We start from the raw sequence: 22,571 nt of genomic DNA, 5'->3' as shown, positions 1-22,571 counted from the left end.
CATGCCGACACACATGTCAGCAGGCTAGCAGCACAACCAGCAGATAGTTACTAATAGCATTAAAGTACAGTGATACCAGAAAATCATATCAGTTGCATATGTGAAATATACCTCAAATATTAAGCCAAAGGATGGCTCAGAAACATATGGTGTGCTTATGAAATATGTTGTGACTTTTTATGACATGTCTCATGAATATTATGAACTAGCACCACTAGCTCTGTCTTGTAAAGACAATTGCAGCAGACAGGCTGAATGCCATCCAAACAGATGTTACTGTTAAGCAGAGCATACAGCGTAAACGTTGAACAATTCATCACAGAATGGGATAGAAATAGCCACAATATGTCGGCAACTTCCTTGCCATTTTCATGCACATGATGTCATTGATTTTTTTAAATTAGGAAAAATACTTAATAAGAAGCTCTGTAATTCATTTCAGCTGATCACTGTGCAGTCTTATGACAAAACTATCATTGCTCACGATGTATTAATTCATTAAACACTCGGTTTCAGATGAGATTTGAAAGGGTCATAAAACATGTTAAGTAACCATGTGTACTCCCCCACTCTAAGAATAAAATCTAATTAACATAATCTATAATTGTTAACATCAGTCTATGACATCTTCATAAAATGAGACATTGATCCATCTCCTACACATCCACAGGGCTCAGAACTAAAAGACAACAGCTTATTTACATTTATAACTCTACCCTTATTAACAATTATAATATATTTTTCAAATAAGCCAACCTCTGGCGTCAATCTGCGTTCAATTTACATTAATATGATGCTTCACTGCCTTTGTAACTGTATATAGAATACCTCCTTGCCAGAAATACAGGGAAAGCAATGACTAAACTTTGTGCAAAACAATCCTGCACATGCTCCAAACACACAATATCATATAACCGTGAACCACAAAAACACACACCTACATAATACACATTTATACATGTATGCACACAATACATATTTTCACAGACAGACGTAATATCCTTCCCTGGATATCAGATGCATACTGAGAGAAAACACCCAAAAGAAAAGGTACAGAGTACTTCATAAAGGTAAAGGTAAAGGTAAACGCAGATTAGTTAGTACTTAAACATAGATAAACTATTTGATTCTAAGACATTAAGTGTTACACATATATAGATACCTTAAAAATAACTATATAGCCTAGTATGTTCTGTAAGACACAGACAGAGGCCTAAGCAGGTGACACTGACAAAAGACTCCATAAAGATATGAAGGAAGTGTTGTAGAGACTCACAGGAAGGACTTGACGTCCAGGCCACGATTCCGGATCTGGTCCATCATGTAATCCCAGCTGCCAGGATTGGCACGTGAACGCCCTCCTGTTCCACCTCCCCTATAGCGAGAGGCACCTGCTCCTGCTAGGTTGCCCCGTGCACCCCTGGGACCGCCTCGTGTACCTGTACCCCCACCCTCACCACTGCTTCCACCTCCCTCTCCTCTCCCAGCAGCCCCGCCTCCCCCAGGCTGTCCAGGTGCAGTATGTAATTGTCCTAAACTCTGGGATGTGGTGGGGGGGTGGCCGAGACCAGGGCCTGTTGGGTGGATGAGAGGCTGCTGAAGACTCTGCTGGCGCAGCAGCGTCCGAGGCCGGGCCGGCCCAGAGGGTATGTGCTCCAAAGTGGATGCATAGGATAAGACTGGATCCCCAAAGCTGGGAGGGCAGAGGAGCAGGGAGGAAAGAGAGCGCGAAGAAGGCCACGGCCGGCAAAGGACAGGGTAATGAGGAGGGAGGAAAGAGTCAGAGGGCACGGAAGAGGAAGAAGAAGAAGCACATGTAGGAGAGGAGCCGTGGCAAGAGGGGAGTTGGTCAGAAGTGGTGAAGTCAGGAGAAGAGAAGTAGAAGAGAGGGAAAGAATCATCAGCGATGAGGCAAGGTGGCACAGGACAGTAGGGAGACACAGCAGAAGAAGTCAGATTGACGTCACGGAGGATACAGGAAAGTTCATCCAAACAGGAAGTTGATGATTGTGAGGAGGAGGATGGAGGAAGAGTGGTGTTTGAAGATAAAGTGGAGAAGGAGGCAGAGGGAGGAGCATTGGGAGGTGGAGACAGGAGGAGGAGGAGAGAGAAAGAGAGCAACGTGAGGCAGCAGCAGTAACAGCAGTAGCAGAAATAGCAGTAGAAGGTGCAGCCTGAGTGATCGCTGTGTGCTGTGTACTGCTCATAGGGCCGCGTCAGGCAGCAGTGGGCAGACTGTGAGCTCGCCCTGTGCGTCTGCGTTAGATGTCTGTGCACCCTGTGTGTCTGCGCGTCTGAGCGTGCTGTTTGCGTGAGGGCGTATTTCGCAAGGGCAGTGGTCGGAAGTGCACTGTCCGCAGGGGCGTGGTGCGATTCTGTGCCACATGACCGCGCCGAGGTGTGTGGGTCGTGGTTTTGCAGCTCCAGGCCTCCTTGATGAGGGTGTTTTGGTCTGATGAGAGATCCCCATTTCCTCTACTCGTCAGTCAACTTTTTCCATCTCTGATAGCCTCTCTCGCTTTCTCTCTAAGTCTTTTTCGTCTTTTAAATACATGCTGCGCCTCTAGAGACATCCCAACAGCCAACCAAGTCCTACAGTATGACTCCCTCCCTCTGTCAGCCTCTCATTTTCCACTCCTCCCCTTTATGAATGATGTTTAATTGGCTCGTTGCCTTTCTTAAAAATGTCAGCAGTCCGTCAACATGAAGGTGTGTGACACATGTTATTCAAATGTCACCCCTTACTTTACATACATCATTCCTGTGTTTCGTGGGCTGTACAGTTTCTTGTATCATCTTTTTTAATGTTTTTTCGACTCACTAAATATATCCTCCTCTCTCTCAGATCTCTGTGTAACCCAGACTACCAGAATTAGGTCATGAGAGAGCTATTCACATCAGTTTACTCCGCTCTGCATTACTACACCTAATACAATTTTGCATAAGACGTTTAGAGTGCTATCCATCATATCTAACTGTCACAAAAAAATGATAAAAGGGAAATTGAAGGTTTTGCAGGAATGAAACTATTTGTGGGCAAAACAGAAGAAAAGGAGAATAAGAGTGGCTTTACGCAGTGACAGAAAGATGGAGAGAGCGATGGGAATGATACGAGCAGAGGGTGACGATGGAGGAGAGACAGAAAATGGGGTGCGAGACACAAACACATGAGACACAGACACTTAGAGTGGCCTGAAAATAGAATCCAATTATAGACAAGGGGCAAAAAGAAAGATGAGAAGAGGAGAGGAGGGAATGAGGAGTGAGGTAGTGATGAGTGTAAATGTGTTGTGGAGGAAGAAATCACAAGCACGAGGTGCCAAAGGAAGGTGCAAAAAATCATGAAGAACCGAAAATTAACTGTCTCATTCACAACACACTGAATATAGACCCTAAAGCATGCCATACGTCATGGCTGTGGAATACATGTAGTCAACGTGAAGTTCAGGCTCAATCTTAATTAAAAGGCTCAGTGGCATGGCATGAGGCATTATTTCGGTCAGTGTGTGAAAATGAGACTACTTCTGTATTGCATTTTTGAAAGTACACTTGCAGGCAAGTGCACTTCCTCACATAAATAAATCATACTCTCCTGCAGATTTCTTCAGGAGCAGATGGGATGATTGTGTCAACCAAAGGTTTGAGTCAGTGTCGAGCAGCTATAGTTATCTTCTCATGATGACGAGAGTTCACATTTCCCCAGTGCTCACACCTTGATCTGTGACCACACGCTCACCTTGACACCTAAGCTGCACTTTCCTCCCTACTGAACTTGACCTGACTCTCCTTGTTTCTACTCAGAACTGATTAATTCATCTGAACACAGCTGCTGCCAAGGTAAAACGTGTAAGAATAACATTTGTGTTGTAATAATGTGTTTATGCTGCTGCACAGTGAGTGAAATGCTTTTTTTTCTTCCCCGGTTCTGAACTCACTCGCTGGGTCTCAATCCTCCGGACTGCATGTGGCCCTGGACGGTCTGCCACCTCCCGGCCTTCACTCCCTCTGTCACCATACTCTTCACGCTGTCACTGCGATAAGGACCCCCCCCATCATCCCCATGCCCAGTTGCTGCCCCTTTCTGACCCCCTGATACTGCCCCACTAAGAGAGACAGACAGGGTGCGGAGGTCCATCAGCAGACAGAGGGTATAGAAGAGGGAGAATAATGAAAGGCAGAGGAAAAAAAGACCAAAGAGTGTGAGAAAGACAGACACAAAAACACACACACAGGAAAATAGATTGAGCAACCACATGGCTAAGGAAGTGAGACAGATCAATAGTATGTGTGTAAGGGCAAAGGTCTGGTTTTCCAGGCGAAGTGAGAGACAGGTGAATAAAAAGGTCTTGAGTCCAGTGTGGAGGAATAGAGGGATGAGGGAGAGGAGGAGGAGAAAAGAATCTATAGGGAGCCTGTGGAGGGTGGAAAACCAGCAAAAAATCACTCCTTTGGGCCTGGAGGACCAATACTACAGCTGCCAGCATTCACTAGCGGCAACACTGTGTGGACTATTTGGGTTATTTAGTTCTCATTCTCTCATTCATTTAGGCATTTGGGGCTTGACATGTGCTACTACGCAAGGCAATTCAATGGTAGCAACTTAGAGCAACGGGGGGACGGCTTGTACTGAAGTGCCTCATGAGCAAATAATCAACTAATTTGGGCAGTCATCCAAAGTGACATTTAGTTAAATACAAGTGCATTTGTTCCTGTAAAACATCGATCACACCTATTTTTAGATCCTACTGTGTACTATTTCATTTTTGAAAGCTCTACTTGTCATTTGATCACCACTTAGCATCAAGAAGGGTAAACAGGAAGTAGTGAAATACCTGCACCACACAAGGGAAAAGATCATAAGGCACATTCTTTTCATACAGACCTCCAAAAAGAGTAAAAGGCACAGAAATGAATCAGTACTCATACTTAGGAGCAGTTGTCATTTCAGACTTCCTCTGAAAACTGGTTAAAGGTTTGAAATGTCATGTCTACTCTGAAATCAGTGATGATCAAAAATAAAGCACAGTAGTGCCCTCTGGTGACATGACTACATTTAATTAATATGCATGGTGCTCCTGTTCCCGGAGACACAAAATAGGAGGCACAGGAGACGTTGTCGACTAGTGTGCACACATGGGATCAGGGGGTTGCTACACTTGCATCATGTCCCTTTGAAGGTCACCTTTCACATTTAATTCTGACCGACTGACCTGGCAGTGCATGTGGATAAGTCATCAATCAAAAAACTACAGCATGGATGACACTGCTGAAGCAACGATCAACACTCAAGACATGGGCCTCATTTATCGAGCCAATGCAAGGGGATCATCTTTACTCTTTATTAAAAGGGACACGTAAATAAATGGGACCAGGAATCACAAGAGTAGTTAAAGGAATATTGCATTGAGATATCAATCCTGTTTCTGACTGAGAGTAGAAATTATTTACAAAAGCATTATAGCCACATATTTCACAGTTTTTCATCTCAAAGCTTGATTAAATAAATTATAATATAAGGCCAAAATAATCCACCCAACTTGAGTAAATTAAAAAAATGGTGAGTCAATTCACCATGACCACTTTTTCAAGATTGTGTCATGAAATCATCAAATATATAACATTATACAATATTGAAAAATGACAGTATTGAACCTCCAATACAATAATCCTTAAACACAGAGATTGATTGTGCAGGGTAAGTAACCTGTTTGATAAATGAGGCCCATTATCATTACAGAGATTGAAAGCTGCTGATCACGAGAGAATCTCAAGCAGGAAATGATTTCCTATATGTTAGTTTTAACGGCATATTTAGTGCCAGGAGGTCGCCCCCTGTTCTTATTTTAATTGAATGGCAGTGTTGTTACTAGTTCACAGACTACTGATAAAACAGCTCTTTTACTGTTACTGCAGTGAAAGGTTCATCTATTTTTTTTTTTACCTCTGGACAGACAAACAAACTTGTGAAGAAGGTCCCTGTTGAAAAACAGCTTTATGGACAATAAATGACAACCTTGAGGGTTTCTTAAAAAACTTCTCAAGACAAAAGCACTAAAGTCTGGTTTCCTGAGATCAGCAGCCATCATTTTTTAGGCAGGGGTTTTCAGACAGTAATCCATATATCCACTGCGTTCCTAAGCATACTCCTGCCTCCTTTCTCCAGGCAATTTAACACACAGCCCTCAACAGCTAGGTCTATCAAAGATGACCAATTATTAGACAGTTTATCAGACAGACGCCTGGTAGCAGGATGTCTAAGCTTAGAGTCCTCTCAGTTCCCGGAGGGATCAAGGTATGGCCTTGCTAGCTTGCTAGATTCAAGTGCCTAGTGAGTGAAAAAATGACTTTTACTTCATTACATAAAAACACTGTTACCTTCTCTCCCGATATGACGGACAGTGGACACAGTTGCTACGATGTTAGTGCAGTACACATTAGGTATTAGGTTGATGGGGATCAGAGAGAAGCCACAGATGGAAGTTAACCACAGGTGAACACTGGCACCACACTGCGACCTGGTTTAACGGTCAACCCTCCAAAACAACAACCACAACAACAACAACAACCGGCGAATTTCAGTTCACACAAGCAAAGGACAGAGAGAGATACACAGAGATGATGGGTTAAAGAATACAAATATCTTTTGGAGAGAAAATCTACAAGGGTTGTCCGTCTCCATGGTTACACCCCATGGGAGAGAGGTGACAGGTTAGAGGTCAGAAGTTAGTGGGACCGGCAGGGCTGTAGGGAGTGAGGGGGCATCTGAACATGCGCCTCTGTGTTCATTAAGAGGTGACAGGATGTGAGGAGTAGCGGCAGAAATTAGCCTGGGGGATGTTACAGGGCTGCGCTGCTTCGCCGCCACAGTAATCGTCGAATGGCTGTCGCAGGGATGCTGTAATGTATGACATTTCCTACGCTCACATTTCCCATGCAGATTATGACTAATCATTAGTAACCATTTCTGCCCTCCAGTGTGCAATGGGTGGGTTGTTGTCGTTATTACTATTGTTGATGGAAATTGCGTTATACAACAATAATAAGTCTAGAAATGTGCAGTTTGTGTATATTGCAACACTATGACATTTACAGAATGGGCTTTTTCTAAAAGGCCTTTGGGTAAATATCCCCAGTTACTCATGAGAAAATGTTGTCCTCAGGGATAGAAGAATAATCAAGATTATTAGACTAGGTGGAATTAATAAACTGTCAGGCATTAGGACATCACCATCCAATGGTTCAATTTGATGAGTGGCTAGTAGCGGTGAATACACAGCTTGAAAAGGGGAGTGGAGGGGAGAGGAATACAATGAGGGGAAGGGAATAAAGGAAAGGAAATGACTGAGGGAAGGGAAAGGAAAAGGGGAGAGTGGCATGCCCCTGCCTCGTTACAGCCCTGCTCAGGGGGGAAGTCTCTTACCAGCCTTGGACCAAGACTCACTTGAGTGTGAGGCGAGGATCTCCATATGGGGCATAGGGAGAAATGTTTAGTACGAATTCCTTGGGCGGATAGGAGCTCCACCTCTGCTGCACTGTGCTGCTGTCATTGTTATTCCAAAAGTCTCTGTCTAGATCACTGTGGCCAAAGAGAGAGACAGGTCAGAGCAACACAACTATGGACAGCCTTGGCACCAACCAACCATTCGCAAACGGCACTCCTGCTTTTGGAGGTGATGTGATGGCTTGGTTTGAAGAAGACGGTTGGTCCTACAGCTGCATCAAATGGGAGTTTGAAACAAAACAGGCCCACCTGAAGTTCACAAAACACCATTGTGGTCCGATTTACAAATAAAAAAGCGGCAGCCTGGGGGGAAAAAGCACTCACAAAAGCTTTTCATAAAGCAATGTGCTGTAGCAAAGACAGAGAGGTAGAGAAGGAGATAGGTAGCAAGGAAATAGGAAGTCATAATCTGATGAATACATACAGCATGTGATTACATTCTGTTCATCTAGCATGGCACCACTAATGAAACACATTTGAGTAAAAACATTGAGAAGTCTGGCCACCATCCTCAGCGTGAGCAGTGAGAATGCATGAAACGCACGAGACATGAGGCAGAGAGCTAAATTGCAGACAGTCAAAGTAGAGGAGGAAAAGGTGAGCAGAATCACTGATGTCATACAAGTCACACAGCAGTGTTCAGAGCTGTAGCACAGGGACAGAGCAGGAGAGAAAGGCAATGCACAAAGAGAAGAGGTCTGAAGCTGAAATGACCGACAGAGCACACCAATGTTGCTGGAGCCAGTGAGAAAGAAAATGCAAAAATTAGGAGACCCAAGTCAGAATACATTCACATAGCCCAACGTCAGTGCTCAAAACTGTCCATCCCGAAAAGAAAAAAACAAGTAGTGACAGACATTCAAAAATAGCAGAGACAGCAGGCTATAGAAGAGAAGTAGTGATGAGCAGGTTAATAGAGGCATTTTGTGGAATAAAGCAGTGTATTTAGCATTACAATGCTGACATTTTCTGGGACTGACCTATAGTCTTGTTTCACCAAGAACAGAAAATACCTTAATCTTAGTTTGAGCCCTGTAAGAAATGTTAGATCAAAATCCTACCAAACATTTATACAGCAACGATTTCACAAAGAGCACTCCAGCCCCCTCTGCTTACTTAAACCTGCACAATTTGAAGCAATGCAGAGGCGTGGCTAAAGACCTGCACTTAAGGGACACATATCTTACAACCCATAAGATAAGTGCAGGAGCAGACTCATCTAGCCAAAAGCTTCACAGGTAAGATAATGCAGATTTAATCTATTAGTGATTAAATCACTAACCTTCCATTTAATGTCTGCCCGAACATGCTCTTGTAGAGATTGTCCTCTTCAAGATAAAACAACAGGCTTCATTTTCCGCCTTGTTTGTGTGGTGTACATTGAGGGACTCAAAGCAGAACCAAATGGAGTTCATTATCACCAGATTATTCTACCCCAACCAGTTACCAGGCACTTACTTGATGGCTTTCTTCTCCCCTCGCCCACGTGCCGAGTCTGGAGTGTCTGCTGTTTCCACTCCTGGCTTATTCCTCTTCCCCTTGAGCCAAGCGGAAGGAAGGCATGAGCGAGAAAGCAGAGAAACAAAAGGTTAGCTTAGATTTGTCCTTTTGAAGCTGTTTTTTTTGCTGTACTAATTTTAAGTGTAAATGCCTCGCCCATTATCTCAGGAACACTGTGCCATCAGTCCTTTGCCTGATGGTCCCCTGATTACACTCATCAAAGTCAAATCAAATCTGCTGTGAAGAGCCATTTCTGACTATGATTATCATTCACACCACCCTGAAATTTACATGGCAATTGCCTCTTTAAGGTAATCCGCTGGGTACTGGAGAGAGAAGCCTCTAGAAAGTCTTGCACCAGCCTGATTTCAAATAGCTAGAGCATGACCTGCTGTAACCATGGAAATAATGGCAATTTAAAGCTTCGAAAAGTGAGGTCTGCTGGGCGCATTCTACTGGAAAAGCTCATTACGGTTAAAGGTGTTTCACATGTGTCACAATGCAAGTAATCTCTATTGACACTAAAAGCGGGACAGGGAGGGGATCAGTCTAAGGCTGCCCCCCCCCACCTCCACACACACACACAACCCCAAACACCACACATGCTTCCCTGTAAGTGATGCTCTGATACACCCATACACCTCGACGATAGGCGAGGATTCTCAGAAAAGGAGTGGGAAGAAAACTCATTGAGCTGCTACCATGGCTTGGCTTGGACAGTTGGATCGTAAGTTGGCTGAAGAGCAATTAACTGTGGTAGGCCTGCTTGTTGGGGGTTGAGCATGGAGCTGGAGACCGGAGAGCTCAAACTGGACTATGGTTATGTAGGCAACCTCCCTGCTTCCACTTTACTCTTGTAATGAGCCTTCATGATAAGCCTTACCGGGCCTCACTAGAGATCTGCTACCCGAACTTTACCCCAGAAACGTATCAAATCTGGGTCAAGTTCCAGCTATTTTGTCATGAAAAGTGTTCTTGTTTGTTTATTTCCATACATACATAATGTATTATAAAATGGCTCTTTTTTTCTTGCTGATTGTGCCAATCACCTGCCAATAGTCTGAACTGCCATTTCATTGAAGGTAGACATTGCATTCACGTCAACTGATTTCTTGTTGAGCAGGGGGTGTTATTGAATTTAATTTTACCCTACATTCATTACCAGAACCAAGCCTGTGCTTGCCTCCCTACACTGACTCCTTGTTAGATTTTGAATTGATTTAGAAAATGTATTGCTCACTTTTAAGGCCTTAAATGGCCTTGCCCCTAAATACATCTCTGATTTATTACTCTGGTTTGCGCCCTCTCAGCAATTGACATCCATGGATGGTGCCCTGCTGGTTACTCCCAGGTCTCACTTTGTGTTAAAGGGTGATCAGGGTTTTGCTATTAGAGCCCCCACATTATGGGACTCATAATGAACATAATCCTTATTGTTTTTACTTCCTCATGTCCTTAATCTCATTTTATTTGCATTGTCTGATTTTGTTTCTCATTGTAAAGTACTTTTTAACAATGTAAAAAAGAAAATCTATATAAAAGTAGTTAGATACCTGCAAAATGCCCTCTGACCACCTGTCTTATCTAAATCATTTTATAGCATATGCAGCATTTGTAACTAGCTATATTCTTCGTCATTCAGTCTTTGCAAACAGAAACCCATGGGGAAAAACACACAGAGGCAATCAGCCATAGGTTATGTATGAGTTTCTGAGCGAGACTGAATCGACTCATATCTATCTATGATGCATGCAATGGTTATTAATAGCAAAAGTGTATGTAAATGCAAATTGTGCCTCAGCCTACAGAGCTTCAGAACCGGCACACTGATATAGACTCCATAAGGTCCAGACAACAAAGACATCATTTCAAACTACAGTCCACACCGTGGATATTGTTGGAACTGTTACAAAGCCAGAGTTGACAATAGCGCCTCTGAGCAAAAATGATAAAGCCCACTATGGTACCACTGAGCAAAAATGATATCCATCACACACAAAGAAACAAAGCCGCTCATCTATTGTATAATCAGCACTAACCTGAAATAGAAAGATCAATAAATGAGTAAACATAGATCTGAATGACTTTAAACAAATGCAAACATGAGGTGTTTTGTAGCTTAAACACTAACAGTCTCTTTATAAACCATCATAGACATGTATGGAAGTCTACATACTGAACACACGCTCAATTTGTACATACACCATCCTTAAGACACAAAGATGGATACAATCTACCATTGAAGCTTCTAAACATCTGCATGCCCAAGAGGTAGATTCTTCCCCATGCAAAAACTCATTGTACAAAAGCACGCTGCAATAAACTGTATATATGTATAATGTATTGTTGTATGGTAATTTATGGGGAGGCAAAACAAGTCTGAATTACTGTCAGGCGAGAACAAACTATCCAAGTAAACTCATGTATCATTCAATGATATCGTAAAAATTTCAGGAAGGTGGGAAGACACAGAGGATGAGTGAGAGTCCAGTACAGAAAGAGGGGTGAAAGCTGAAAAGAGAATATTTTTTTTTAAAGAGGCAGAGCCAGCAGGAGACTAAAACAAGGACGATGTAGACAATGTGAGGCAGAGAGATGGGAGGGAGGGAAAGGTGCGAAAAGTGAACTGAGAGAAACACTGACTGACAGGAAGTCCCGAGTGGACTGAATGTGAAAACAAGGAAGGACTCAAACACTCTGCAATGAGCATTGAGTGCAGTGATCTTCATTTACACACACACACAACGAATTACACAGCTTCAAAAGCATCTCCTCCACACATTTCCTCCAGCTCATTCACAAGACTCTGCTTCTATCTTCAAGGGAGTTGTGGAGACTGCAGTGATCCGTAGTGACAAGGCCACCAGCTCTAAAGACATGAGGCAAGATTCAGTAAAGAAAATCAGCTCAATATCTGAAATGAGGGTTAAAGCAAACCAAAGGGTTTTACACATTTACAGTATTCTGTGAGTTCAAAATAACTCCAACTGATGTAATGAACCAATTATGAGACATACCCAAATTGCAGCAAGCCTCAACTTGGACAAAAAAAAAGCAATCAACTAACATTTTTACAATCAAACCCTGACAGATTATTGAAGCCTAGTACAGTAGATGAGCAGTCGAAGTGAAGAGAATAGTGGAAAAAGTATCCAGGGAGGGCACTCAAAAGCCTGGCATTAAGTGAGTTATTATCTGCAATTTTGAAATATTACGCTATTAGCATTGTAAGTAAACAATTACTGTTGGCCAAATGAACAGTTCACCAGACTATATCTTGTTTTTAAACCATATTACAGCCTCTCAGCCACCTCAATCAATTTTACTATTGTGTTTAAAAACATTATTGATCTAAAAACCTTCAGCAGCTTTAGAAAAGTTTAATAATTTGGATTAGTTATTATTTAATATTACTTCATGTATTAAGTCCAGTCAATCAGTTTGAGAGTGTTAGCAGGTTCTTATCACATTTTTGTATATATGTTAATACATATAAGGATTGTTACTGAAGTTTTATGATACTTCTATGTTGCAACAGACTGGGCCAGCACTTATTTAGTCAATTAACAATTCGTTTGTCTTAATTCTGCAAATAAGACATGATTCCAGTAAATACAGTAATAAAGTTATCCGTTCTAAGGAATCTGTCCTCCTGAGAAGAACAACCAGTTTCAGAAAGTGCCCCAAAAATGTTTATGTTCAAGTGCCAAAGCCCTCTAGCAGCCACAGTCAATGTGATGGGAGCAAAGAAAGAAGTCAGTTGACAGTGTAATAGTGGGAGGAGGTCGGTGTGTATGGACAGGTCAGTAATACATCGGTTCAATACACTCAAGACCACAGTTGGTTTCAAGTGGATGAGTCAATGTTTTTTTTCTTCAAAGCATGAACACAATTGTTCCCTAATCTTAACGACATGTTTATTATTGTAAATATGACAACAAAAGTCCACTAACATGGGCACTGGAAGTAGGGTCCCCTACATATTTTACACTTCATTCATCATTCTCGTCCACTCCACGATATTAGGTAAAATAAGGCAGGTAAACATAAAACAGAACAAGTACATTTGAATTCAACCAGAGTGAATACGTAGTGAATCTAATTTGCTGTCTGCCATTGCTATTCCCTTGCACTGACTCCAGTAATACAAAGATGTGGAGGTGAGCAAAACTTGACAATTTTTCTGTTGTTGGCTACAAGAACTAACAACAAAGTCTTAATCTACTTCTATCATCTTAGGAAGTGAAGACTTATTGGATTAACTTCATTTTTCATGGTCCCCACACCAACTGGAAAACTCTTATAAGCCTATGTGTGCGCTAACCATTTTACTTCTGATTACGTTCTCAATGAGGGGCAGTAACGTTACAAACCAGGATTTGCATCAAAACTGAAGCTCAAGGATGGATCGATACCGACCTCAAACTTGGAACCTATTAGTTTTGGCATTTTTCATGTCGCTTACTGTTTATGTTGGAGGTTAGCCTGAACTTTGCGTTACCACGTTCCCCGGCTAATTGTACACATGTTGAAGCAAGGTCAGAGTATTTAATACTGAGTGACAGCCAAGAGAAATTGTGTGAATGTTTTTTACACTGCTTTTTGTGGAACGATAACTCAACTGGCTTTGTTTTTGGTAGGTTCATATAAAAGTTCTCTGTCTGTCTTCAGTACATCCACCGCTACACACACCAACACACACACAAACATTTGCCCTCCCAATGTTTCCAAAACCTTATCTAACTACTTAATTTCATCCAAACCATGATCATTCACTTATCCTAACCAAGTTGACTTTGTGCCTAAACCTAAACTGCAGCATTACATTTTAAAACCAAATTTGTAGTGCCTTTGGAAGGCACAGAAAATTATGTCTTTGTCAGTCTTTGTGTCGTTCTAGAGGGCGTGAACAAACAGCGTATTTTGTCATTTAATTTGGAGGACTTTTTTCTCAGTGTAGGGGCCAGAGTAAGATGGCTTTCCACATTTGTAACACGCCCAGTGTCTAATAAAAACTTGTTCAAAAACCTTCATATTGAGACATCACACAGTATATTAACAAAAGAGGGCTTAAATATGCTGAGATTTCAGACTGTGCAGATCACTATAACTAGGTTATAAACACCTAATTACTAGTTACCCTCATAACATGTTTACTTGCTGATTCAGTTATTATATGGGTATGATATTGGATGTATCAGGAGAAGGGGGCCCAGATTTCTTTGCTACTGAACTGCAGATGAGTGAGAAAAGACTTGGTGTTGGACTGCCCAGGGTGATGCTGAGGGTCTTCTTGAAGAATACAGACATGAAAGGAGACAGAGTGAAACTACCACTCTCTCTGTCTCAGTTGGCAGTGCACTGCCTTCCAATACCCAGCTGTGTTTGTTTGCTGTGAATTAGCAGGCAGCAAGAGTCTACATGCTCGCTCAATATTACCCACATCACACCATAATTAGAGAGGAGTGCACTATTAAAATGGTTGTCCGCTGCTAAATCATCAAATGATCATTTGTTTTTAGCATCTGTCAAAACAATTTTTTTAATACCTGTTCTGTAGTGTTCGCTGACATCGAGAGCACGTAATCCCGGACGAATCAAATTTACATATCACCAGGAACACCGCCAGCTCTATCTCTCACTTGACAGGTCAAGACTTTATATCCACATATTGTTATTATAATATTCCCAATGACTGTGACAATTCTCCTTAGAAATTCTATAATTATTGATTTTCACTTTTCTCTCCTCTGACTGGCATAATTACTATCATCGTGCTAACAACTGTGAACTCCTAACTCCCAGTTAATGCAACCAAAATAATGAAAGTTGTTGATACAAGGCCAACAGGGTTCGAATCAGGCTGTTAATTTGATCAGGTCCAATCTCAACTCCACCACAACTATGTCACGGATCAAACAGCACAGGGGCTCACAGGAGCAAGCAGAGGGTTTCTGAATGCCAAACAGCCACTGCTGCTCAAACAGATGTTAGCTGCACCACCTCTGATATCTGAAAATCCCACCCAACACCTACAACACAAGCCCCTGCTGACAATCATCAGTGCCACAACGCAGGAGCTTAACAGCCATGTGACTTGTTGCATTATGTTTTATTCCGTTGTTGTTGGTACCACCTTTGCCTCTGATTACAAATCTGAAAACTAAAGACACACATGAAAACAAACAAAATCAATCAATACAGAAGAATAATTGCTGTGAAACCTGAGTAAAAAATGTGAAGTCGCTTAGAAAAATGACATGGGCTTAGCACACATTCTAAAAATTTCATGCTGATGCATCTATAAACAGCAAACAGACTTAGCAAGCAGCAGAAGGAGACGATAGCATTGAATGCGCAGTACTTCCAGGGGGCTTAGATAACAGAAAGCCAAGCAGGAGGGAGGCTTCAGGATGACTGCACATGAGGACTTTTAAAATAAAACCCATTGCACTGGTTGCCAAAGCTAAAACACCGAAAGCAACACTCACCCAAAATGTCTTGTCTATTAACCTATGAATCATAACCAAAACTGGCATGGGCCTATTCGCAACTGACACGTGAAGCTGGAGGCAAACATTTGTTCTTATGAAAGCTGACACTGTCAAAGAGTACATTCGGAAATATCAAAAATTAAAGTTTTAGACATGGACTGGCTCGTGGTAGGTTTTTGTAAAATGAGCATCAACTACTGAGCAGTTTTTATGTGATGAGAACATTTTTGTGCATAGACAATCAGCAGCATGAATTTACAGTATACTAGATACAGTATGCATCTATAAAAAAAATGAAAGTAAACATGCTTATGCAAATTATACTGTATATACATTCTAATCATGTGCTCAGAGAACATAGTGCTACAGAGATCAAGGGAAGTGAGGAAGGGGAAGAACAGACCGTATAGCTGCTGTGTCCTCATGGTTGTCAGTTACATATAAAATATCACACCTTAATGATATTAATGTGAAAACATGATTTTTAACAAGATTAGTAGTATTTTTGCTTTGTCAAAGTGCAGTGCATCATCAAAAGCACATTAATCATCATCAAAATGACATCCATTTCTCTGAGTCACTCTTTATTATTTTGTACATTAAGCAGCTTTGTTTAATGTGCTTTCACACTAGTGGGCGGCTGACATTTTTCACAAGTGTAGTCTTCGGACAAGTGGTCCGAAGACTACAAAGGGCTTAATTAACACCTTAATGTCACTCTGTGTTACCCCCCACCCCACCACACACACACACACACACACACACACACACACAAACAAAGACAAGCCCTGAAGTAACCAGGATAAGATGTACTAATAAGAACAGTAAGACATGCATAAACGGCATCCCCGCTGAGATAGAAGCACATCATCTTGTGTGTGCAGATGTGGTTGATAGTGGTCTTCACAGGGTCATAAGGCAAATAGATAGTCACCCTATCCCAGGCCACCCCTGCTTGTGGGTGCTGTGTGGCTTTGTCACAGGATGGAAATAAGATCCATTTACAGCAGTACTCCTGAGAGGATCTCAGGCACACAGCATCAGGCACTTTCCAACATGCTGGCAGCAGAACTGACTCCATCCACAGCAGGAAACTAGGAGTCATTCACTGCTCCATTTACTTTAAAGTGGAATATCAAATATAACACAATGTTCCAGCGGAGCAAACAATAGAAAGTCTGTGTTGTACCACTGTCCCAATTCAGCACAGACCATTTCCCCCCGGTTCATATACATTTTAACGGCGTTGGCGAGTAGGTACAGCCACCTTCTGTGGATTCAAGCATTGAAAATGTTGAGAGGCATGTGGTGTGCAAAACCTGCTGCAATGCCAAATCTTGCCATCTGTGGACCAATAAGTTTCACAGCAGTGCAATGGTGAGCTGAAACAAGTAAGATTCAGAGCCAACATTAAACTTGAAACAGGTGACCTGTGTTCCTGGGAAGTACAAGCACAGGATGAATCAGAAATCAATTAACTTTAAAGGCATGCAAATTTAAAAAAAATCAGTCAAGTGGGGTGGCACTCAGCCGAACTGCTCTGTCTACCTAATGAGTAGTTGCCTCCCTTTAATCAATCACATTTCATACCACATAATCACAATGACATGCCCTCTATTAGAGGTCAGCCTGCTTGATCTGTGTTCTGTTTCTCCTCAATGAGTGGACAAGTACTGATGCTGTATCGGCACAGTTTACCAACGATTCATTAGTTTGAGTCTGCACTGTTGTGGTGTTTCTTTACATTAACATGCACTGGTGGAAAGTAAATATGTATGTGTGTGTTGCATGTGTATTTCCATTTGCTCTACAACATTTCAAAGGGAGATATTTTACTATTTACTGCATTACAATCGTTTAACAGTTATAGTTACTAGTTTCTTTTCTGATTAAGATTTTACATAAACTGACATAATAAATTGTACATGCATTATTGTAGATTAAAACAATGGTTTCCAACCTTTTTTGCTTGCAGCCGCTGACAAAAAAAACCTTGTCTACTTGGGCACCCATGTCATGTTTCAGAAGTCTATGAGTTGTTGAGAGAAATTTCCCCTTTAAACTCCTAATATGTTTTTATTTAAGGAACAGCGTGAGGCCAAAAGAGGTTAAATTATCCAGTATTTCACAAAAGGCAAAGATTCAGTTAAAAAAATAAATGCAAATTGGTGATGCAGAACATTTCTTTTGTTCTTTGCTCCCTCATTAATCATCTCACGACTACAGATTTATCTTGTGACCCTTTGAAGGGGGCCCTTCGCTGTAAATAAACTGTAAATAAAGTAGTTAAAACTGGCTCCTAGCTAATATCCTGATTACACATTGATGCATCAGTATTCACAATCTAATAATTAAATATATAGTCATCTATATGCCACAGGGGTCATTTTTCTGCAGAACGAGTACTTTTACTTTTGATACTTTAAGTACATTTTGTTGCTTATACTGTACTGTTACTCGAGTAGTAGTTTGAATGCAGAACTTTTACTTGTAATGGCGTATTTTTCCAATGTATTGGTACATGAGTAAAACATCTGAATACTTTTTCCACCACTGGTAATATATATTCAATAATAACTGTCTTACAACAGAAAATTCTCAGTTCAACAGACTGCACATAATATTAGCACAGATTTTCATAATATTTACTCACATTGTCCTTTCTCTCCAATGCACAAAAGTGTCTTTTGCTGGTACACTCACAGCAGACAATGTTTATTAAGGCTCTCTGGTTATTAAAGTATATTAAGATGGCAACAAATGTGACTGGAAGCTACAGTATATCTGTTTGTGAAGCTTGTGTGAGTGTGTGTGTGTGTGTGTGTGTGTGTGTGTGTGTGTGTGTGTGTGTGTGCGTGTGTAAACTCACCAGCTTGCGTTGACACCAACCACAGACGCCACACAGAGCCACCAGCCAAACAGCACACACTGTCACTGCGAGGGAGACCAGGAACACACTGAGGGACACTGAGCCTGTACACACAAACACATACACAGGGATGCACAAAGAAAATGAGACGCCTTTTTGTTTGCATACGTGGATACACTTTCTTCATTGTGTTAAAATAGGAACAGTAGACATTTGCTATAGAGCTGTTTGATCATGTTGTCTAATGGGGCAAATCAAAGGAAAAACTGGGCCTTCTCCCTCCACGTCTAATTGAATAGGAAGGCAAACCTTCCATTTTTACATTCTGTGATAAAGAGCTGAGAAATACAATCTCATCACCACCCCCTGCATGCCACAGCATTTCAATACCTTTTCAATAAGGGCTGCAGTCAGGCATCACTCAGTTGCACACACATCACTGTCATGGTGTCACAGCTTGTTAACTGACAGGCTGAAAGTGAAGGGAGGAGGGGAAGTGGGAGAGGAGAGCAGAGGGGAGAAGAGGCTGGGCTGACAATACAAGAGAGCTCATGATTAATGGGTATCAGTAGATGCCCAGTGAGAGAGTTTGCTCTGGAAGAGAGTCATAAAAAAACATAATCTATTGCTGCTCGTACGTGTCTCAGTGTGTGTGTGTGTGTGTGTGTGTGTGTGTGTGTGTGTGTGTGTGTGTGTGTGTGTGTGTGTGTGTGTGTGTGAGAAAGAGAGACGATTCCCACATGCACAGGTGCACCTGCGTCCGTTTACATGCTGGTTATGATACTGACAATAAGTGGATCTAAACTCGTTAGCACTTTGTGTTTCAGATTGCACGTTCAATGGCCTTCACTTTGGAGGACAAGGATATAAAGTCTCATTGAGCTTTGATATTTGCACACCGGGGAAGATGCTAATGTGTTTCAATTTGTGATTTCCTTCTAACAATCCTGATTCCTAAATATACAGTGATAAACCGGTGTCAGAATGCATTTTCACACACAGCTGAGTGACAAACACGGACGAACACCCATTCTTTCCTTTCAACAACTGTGTTTGTCTTCTCCCCTACTGCTGTCTCCTTCCCTTCCTTTGCTTGTCACAACTGGCCTTTTCATCTCACTCCTCCATCATATCTTTGCTTTATTCTCCACTTCGCCATGTCCTCTGGGAACAGACGAGCTCAAAAAGGGAAAACAGAGGCTTGTAAACTTGTTTCATATGGAAAATAAGAATGGGATCAGCATTGTATTCCACAGCCTTCCCTCAGCCTCAACCGCTTTTTTGAAGTGAACGTGACACCTGAGGCCACTTGCAGTCAGAAAAGAGAGGGTGCATACAGATGATGAGACTTTTCAGAATCAGAATCAGAATCAGCTTTATTGCCAGGTATGTGTACACATACGAGGAATCTGACTCTGGATTGTACATTGCTCACGATGTGCTTACTTATACAATAATACAATAACACAATAATACAGTAATAAAATCAAGGCTACTGTCACAGGTACAGTATAGAGAACACACATATACACACATTATAAACAAAAACAAAATAGACAGATTGAGACAATTTTACTGTTGTCTACAAGAACACAAACTCTAAAGTATGACTGTGTCAAAAATTTGCATTTGCATTGAAATTTGTATGGACATGGCCAAAATGGAGGATGGAGAGACGTGGGCATCACCACTGTATACTCTGCAGGGAGAGTTGGATGTGAGTGAATTTTGCTGCATGGCTTACTTCAGCTGTGCAGGGACTCTTCAGTAAAAAAATATATTTGGTATTTCAAAACTTTACTCCACTCTACAATTTTATGTTTATTGTGCTGATTTCAGAGAACAATCATACAAACATATTTGTAATCATCATGCCAAACTGGAAATTACTGTCAGTATACATGGTGTTACCAACTGCTTCTTTTCATCTGCCAGTGGCCTGTTCTTGCTGTCCCCCTTAAGGTGCTTTCAGACGACAAGTGGTTGCTGCCACTCAATAGCTATTTACCACTGCATTCAGAGTTTATGAAGGTTCAACTTGCTGCCTCCAATTCAAAATATAGAACACAAATGCTGGCATCCGTTAATTGTCTGAAAACACCTTTAGACCCTCTATAAAGCAAAATTACATTTAATCCTTATTTATTATTATTTATATGTTCATATTTCATCATATTTGCAAAAATGTTTCAGTTACAGTATTATAGTCAATGCACTACTCTACTACATCTACTCAGAGTGAGTACAATATATTTAATGTAGTAATTTTATGACACTTAAAGTTGCTGTGTGGAGTTTTCCTGTAACCAAAGTTACTTTTTGTATTCAGTATTTACATACCGAATGCATGTCTTTCCTCATACAATATTTGAAAAGAAACTTTTCCCTAAAAATGTCCCTGAAAGGCTTCTTCCCATCATTTCTTGGCTTATTACTGCCACTTGTAGACCAGTGGAATACTGTGAAACTATCGGTAGAAACGTGTGTCGCATCACCTGCATGTAAACAAAATATTCACTCTTTCATGTTTAGATCCTACAACATCCCTTCCCATTCACGTGCTTCAACCAACCAGCAGGAGTCACTTGTGGTAGACACGACCAGCGGGAATTGAACTCTGCTCTCTCTGGTAGATGGAAATCTGCCTATGCACCTGTAAGACCTAGGAGATAAGAAGCATCTGAAACATCACACGCCACATGAGTTTATCTCCTCACAACAGTAACTACCCCAGACTGAAAAACACTCGATCTTGTTCTGATCATGAAGGTATAGATATAATCAGCGTAATAGTATGTGTCCCTCCATTATTTATCTTTAGCCAAAGAGACTGGCAAATGGTAAAAAGGCACGTCCATGTCCTCCTGGGCATTAGAGTTTCCATGAAACACAGCTAGCTCCTGAATGATGAATATCTCTAATCATAGATGTTCAGAAATAGACCCAGGCTATATACTCTTCTACTGTATATTCATAGAAAGGTCAATAAAGTTGAGTCCATTAAATACCACAACATCAGCAACCATAGCAATAGATCTTAAGTAAGGAAAGCTGAACTGGTCTCCACCTAAAGGCATCCAATGCGGTCTCAGTACTAAGTGGCTCAATGATGGATGTTGTGCTTTTGAAGGGTTTGGCGAGTCAGATGGATCTGTGAAAGCCAGCAGCTGATGTAAGGCCCTACGTCCTGTGTTCCTTCTGAAGGTCGAGGGGTGTGTGTCTGTGTGTGTGTGTGTGTGTGTGGGGGGGGGGGGGGGGTATGGTTTATGATCTGTGTCAGTCATGAGAGCTAAGGGAGCAAAAAGCCTCCAAATAAAACGCAGCATCCAAAGAGGCCACATTACCACTCTCAATAATGAACAACTGGATTCTGCTTCCCACTTTATGGAATTTAAGTTCCTTTTCGGAAGCTACAGAGAAGCACCATATGAAGGCAGTGCAGATGAATAAAAGGAAGGAAATGCACTGTGTTGAGGTATTAGGGAGATATGCAAATCTTGAGCACTATGACTGTGGAGAAAAAGAGGCATCATTAGAGTAAGAGGAGCCCGCACTACATAGCGCTATCACAGCACTCAGAAAATTCAATTTATCATTCCACCTTGAACAAAACAAAACTTTTAGCTTAAAATACTCAGCAGGTGACTCATTAGTAAGGTGAAAGATACAACAGTGTTTGTATGCTGAAAGTGGAATGAGGAGACAATTTCACTTGACGTTAAATGAAAACTGCTAATGTGACATGTACTAATCTTTACTATATTTAACTAGGTAAGGAATGAAAAATACCTCCAAATGGAGGATGATGAATCACTTGGCACAATTCAGTAAAACTGAGAAGTGAGCTGAACAAGCCATTGAACCCTTTGATCAGAAGCCTTTTATAAGTCAGAGCACTCTTGAACTTGAAAGTCCCATGTTTGTTTTAGATTTCAGCGGCTATCTCTTTTATATGCACATAAAAGAGAAAATAAATGGCACTGTTTATTATATATTATATTATATAAGTAGTGGCAATGATGGTGTAAATGAGCTCGCAATAAACCCTTTCACTGAAGAGGACAACAAAGACCAAGTCATGCAGGAGGTTAAATATGGACATTTAAGGGTAAAGCAGATGCAGAAGTTGCAGAAAATATCAAAGTACAGAGTTAGTTTGGAGGGCTGTTAGTTCAAGGCAGCATTGAGCACACGCATTACCGTGTTA

At 41.4% G+C, this 22,571-nt stretch overlaps 1 protein-coding gene across 4 annotated transcripts in view; it reads right to left on the bottom strand.

The window, feature by feature from the left end:
- Positions 1-22,571, bottom strand: part of syt7a (synaptotagmin VIIa) — a 79,052-nt gene that overhangs the window by 28,836 nt on the left and 27,645 nt on the right. For 2 of the 4 annotated variants that reach the window (XM_038706449.1, XM_038706450.1), the window contains exons 1-2: positions 3,936-7,434; positions 1,277-1,693 (exon numbers count right to left, since the gene is read on the bottom strand). In XM_038706449.1, coding sequence (XP_038562377.1) covers positions 1,277-1,693; positions 3,936-4,255 — 737 coding nt within the window. In that variant the 5' untranslated portion in view covers positions 4,256-7,434. The other 2 variants (XM_038706451.1, XM_038706452.1) reach the window with 2 other exon arrangements.

The sequence above is a fragment of the Micropterus salmoides genome, unplaced genomic scaffold, assembly GCF_014851395.1.
Source record: "Micropterus salmoides isolate LMB-PRFRI ecotype aquatic unplaced genomic scaffold, ASM1485139v1 Ms_hic_scaffold_8, whole genome shotgun sequence".
Taxonomy (NCBI): Eukaryota; Metazoa; Chordata; class Actinopteri; order Centrarchiformes; family Centrarchidae; genus Micropterus; species Micropterus salmoides.
The sequence above is the reverse complement of the archived record's forward strand: the minus strand, read 5'-3'. Positions and strand labels throughout refer to the sequence as shown.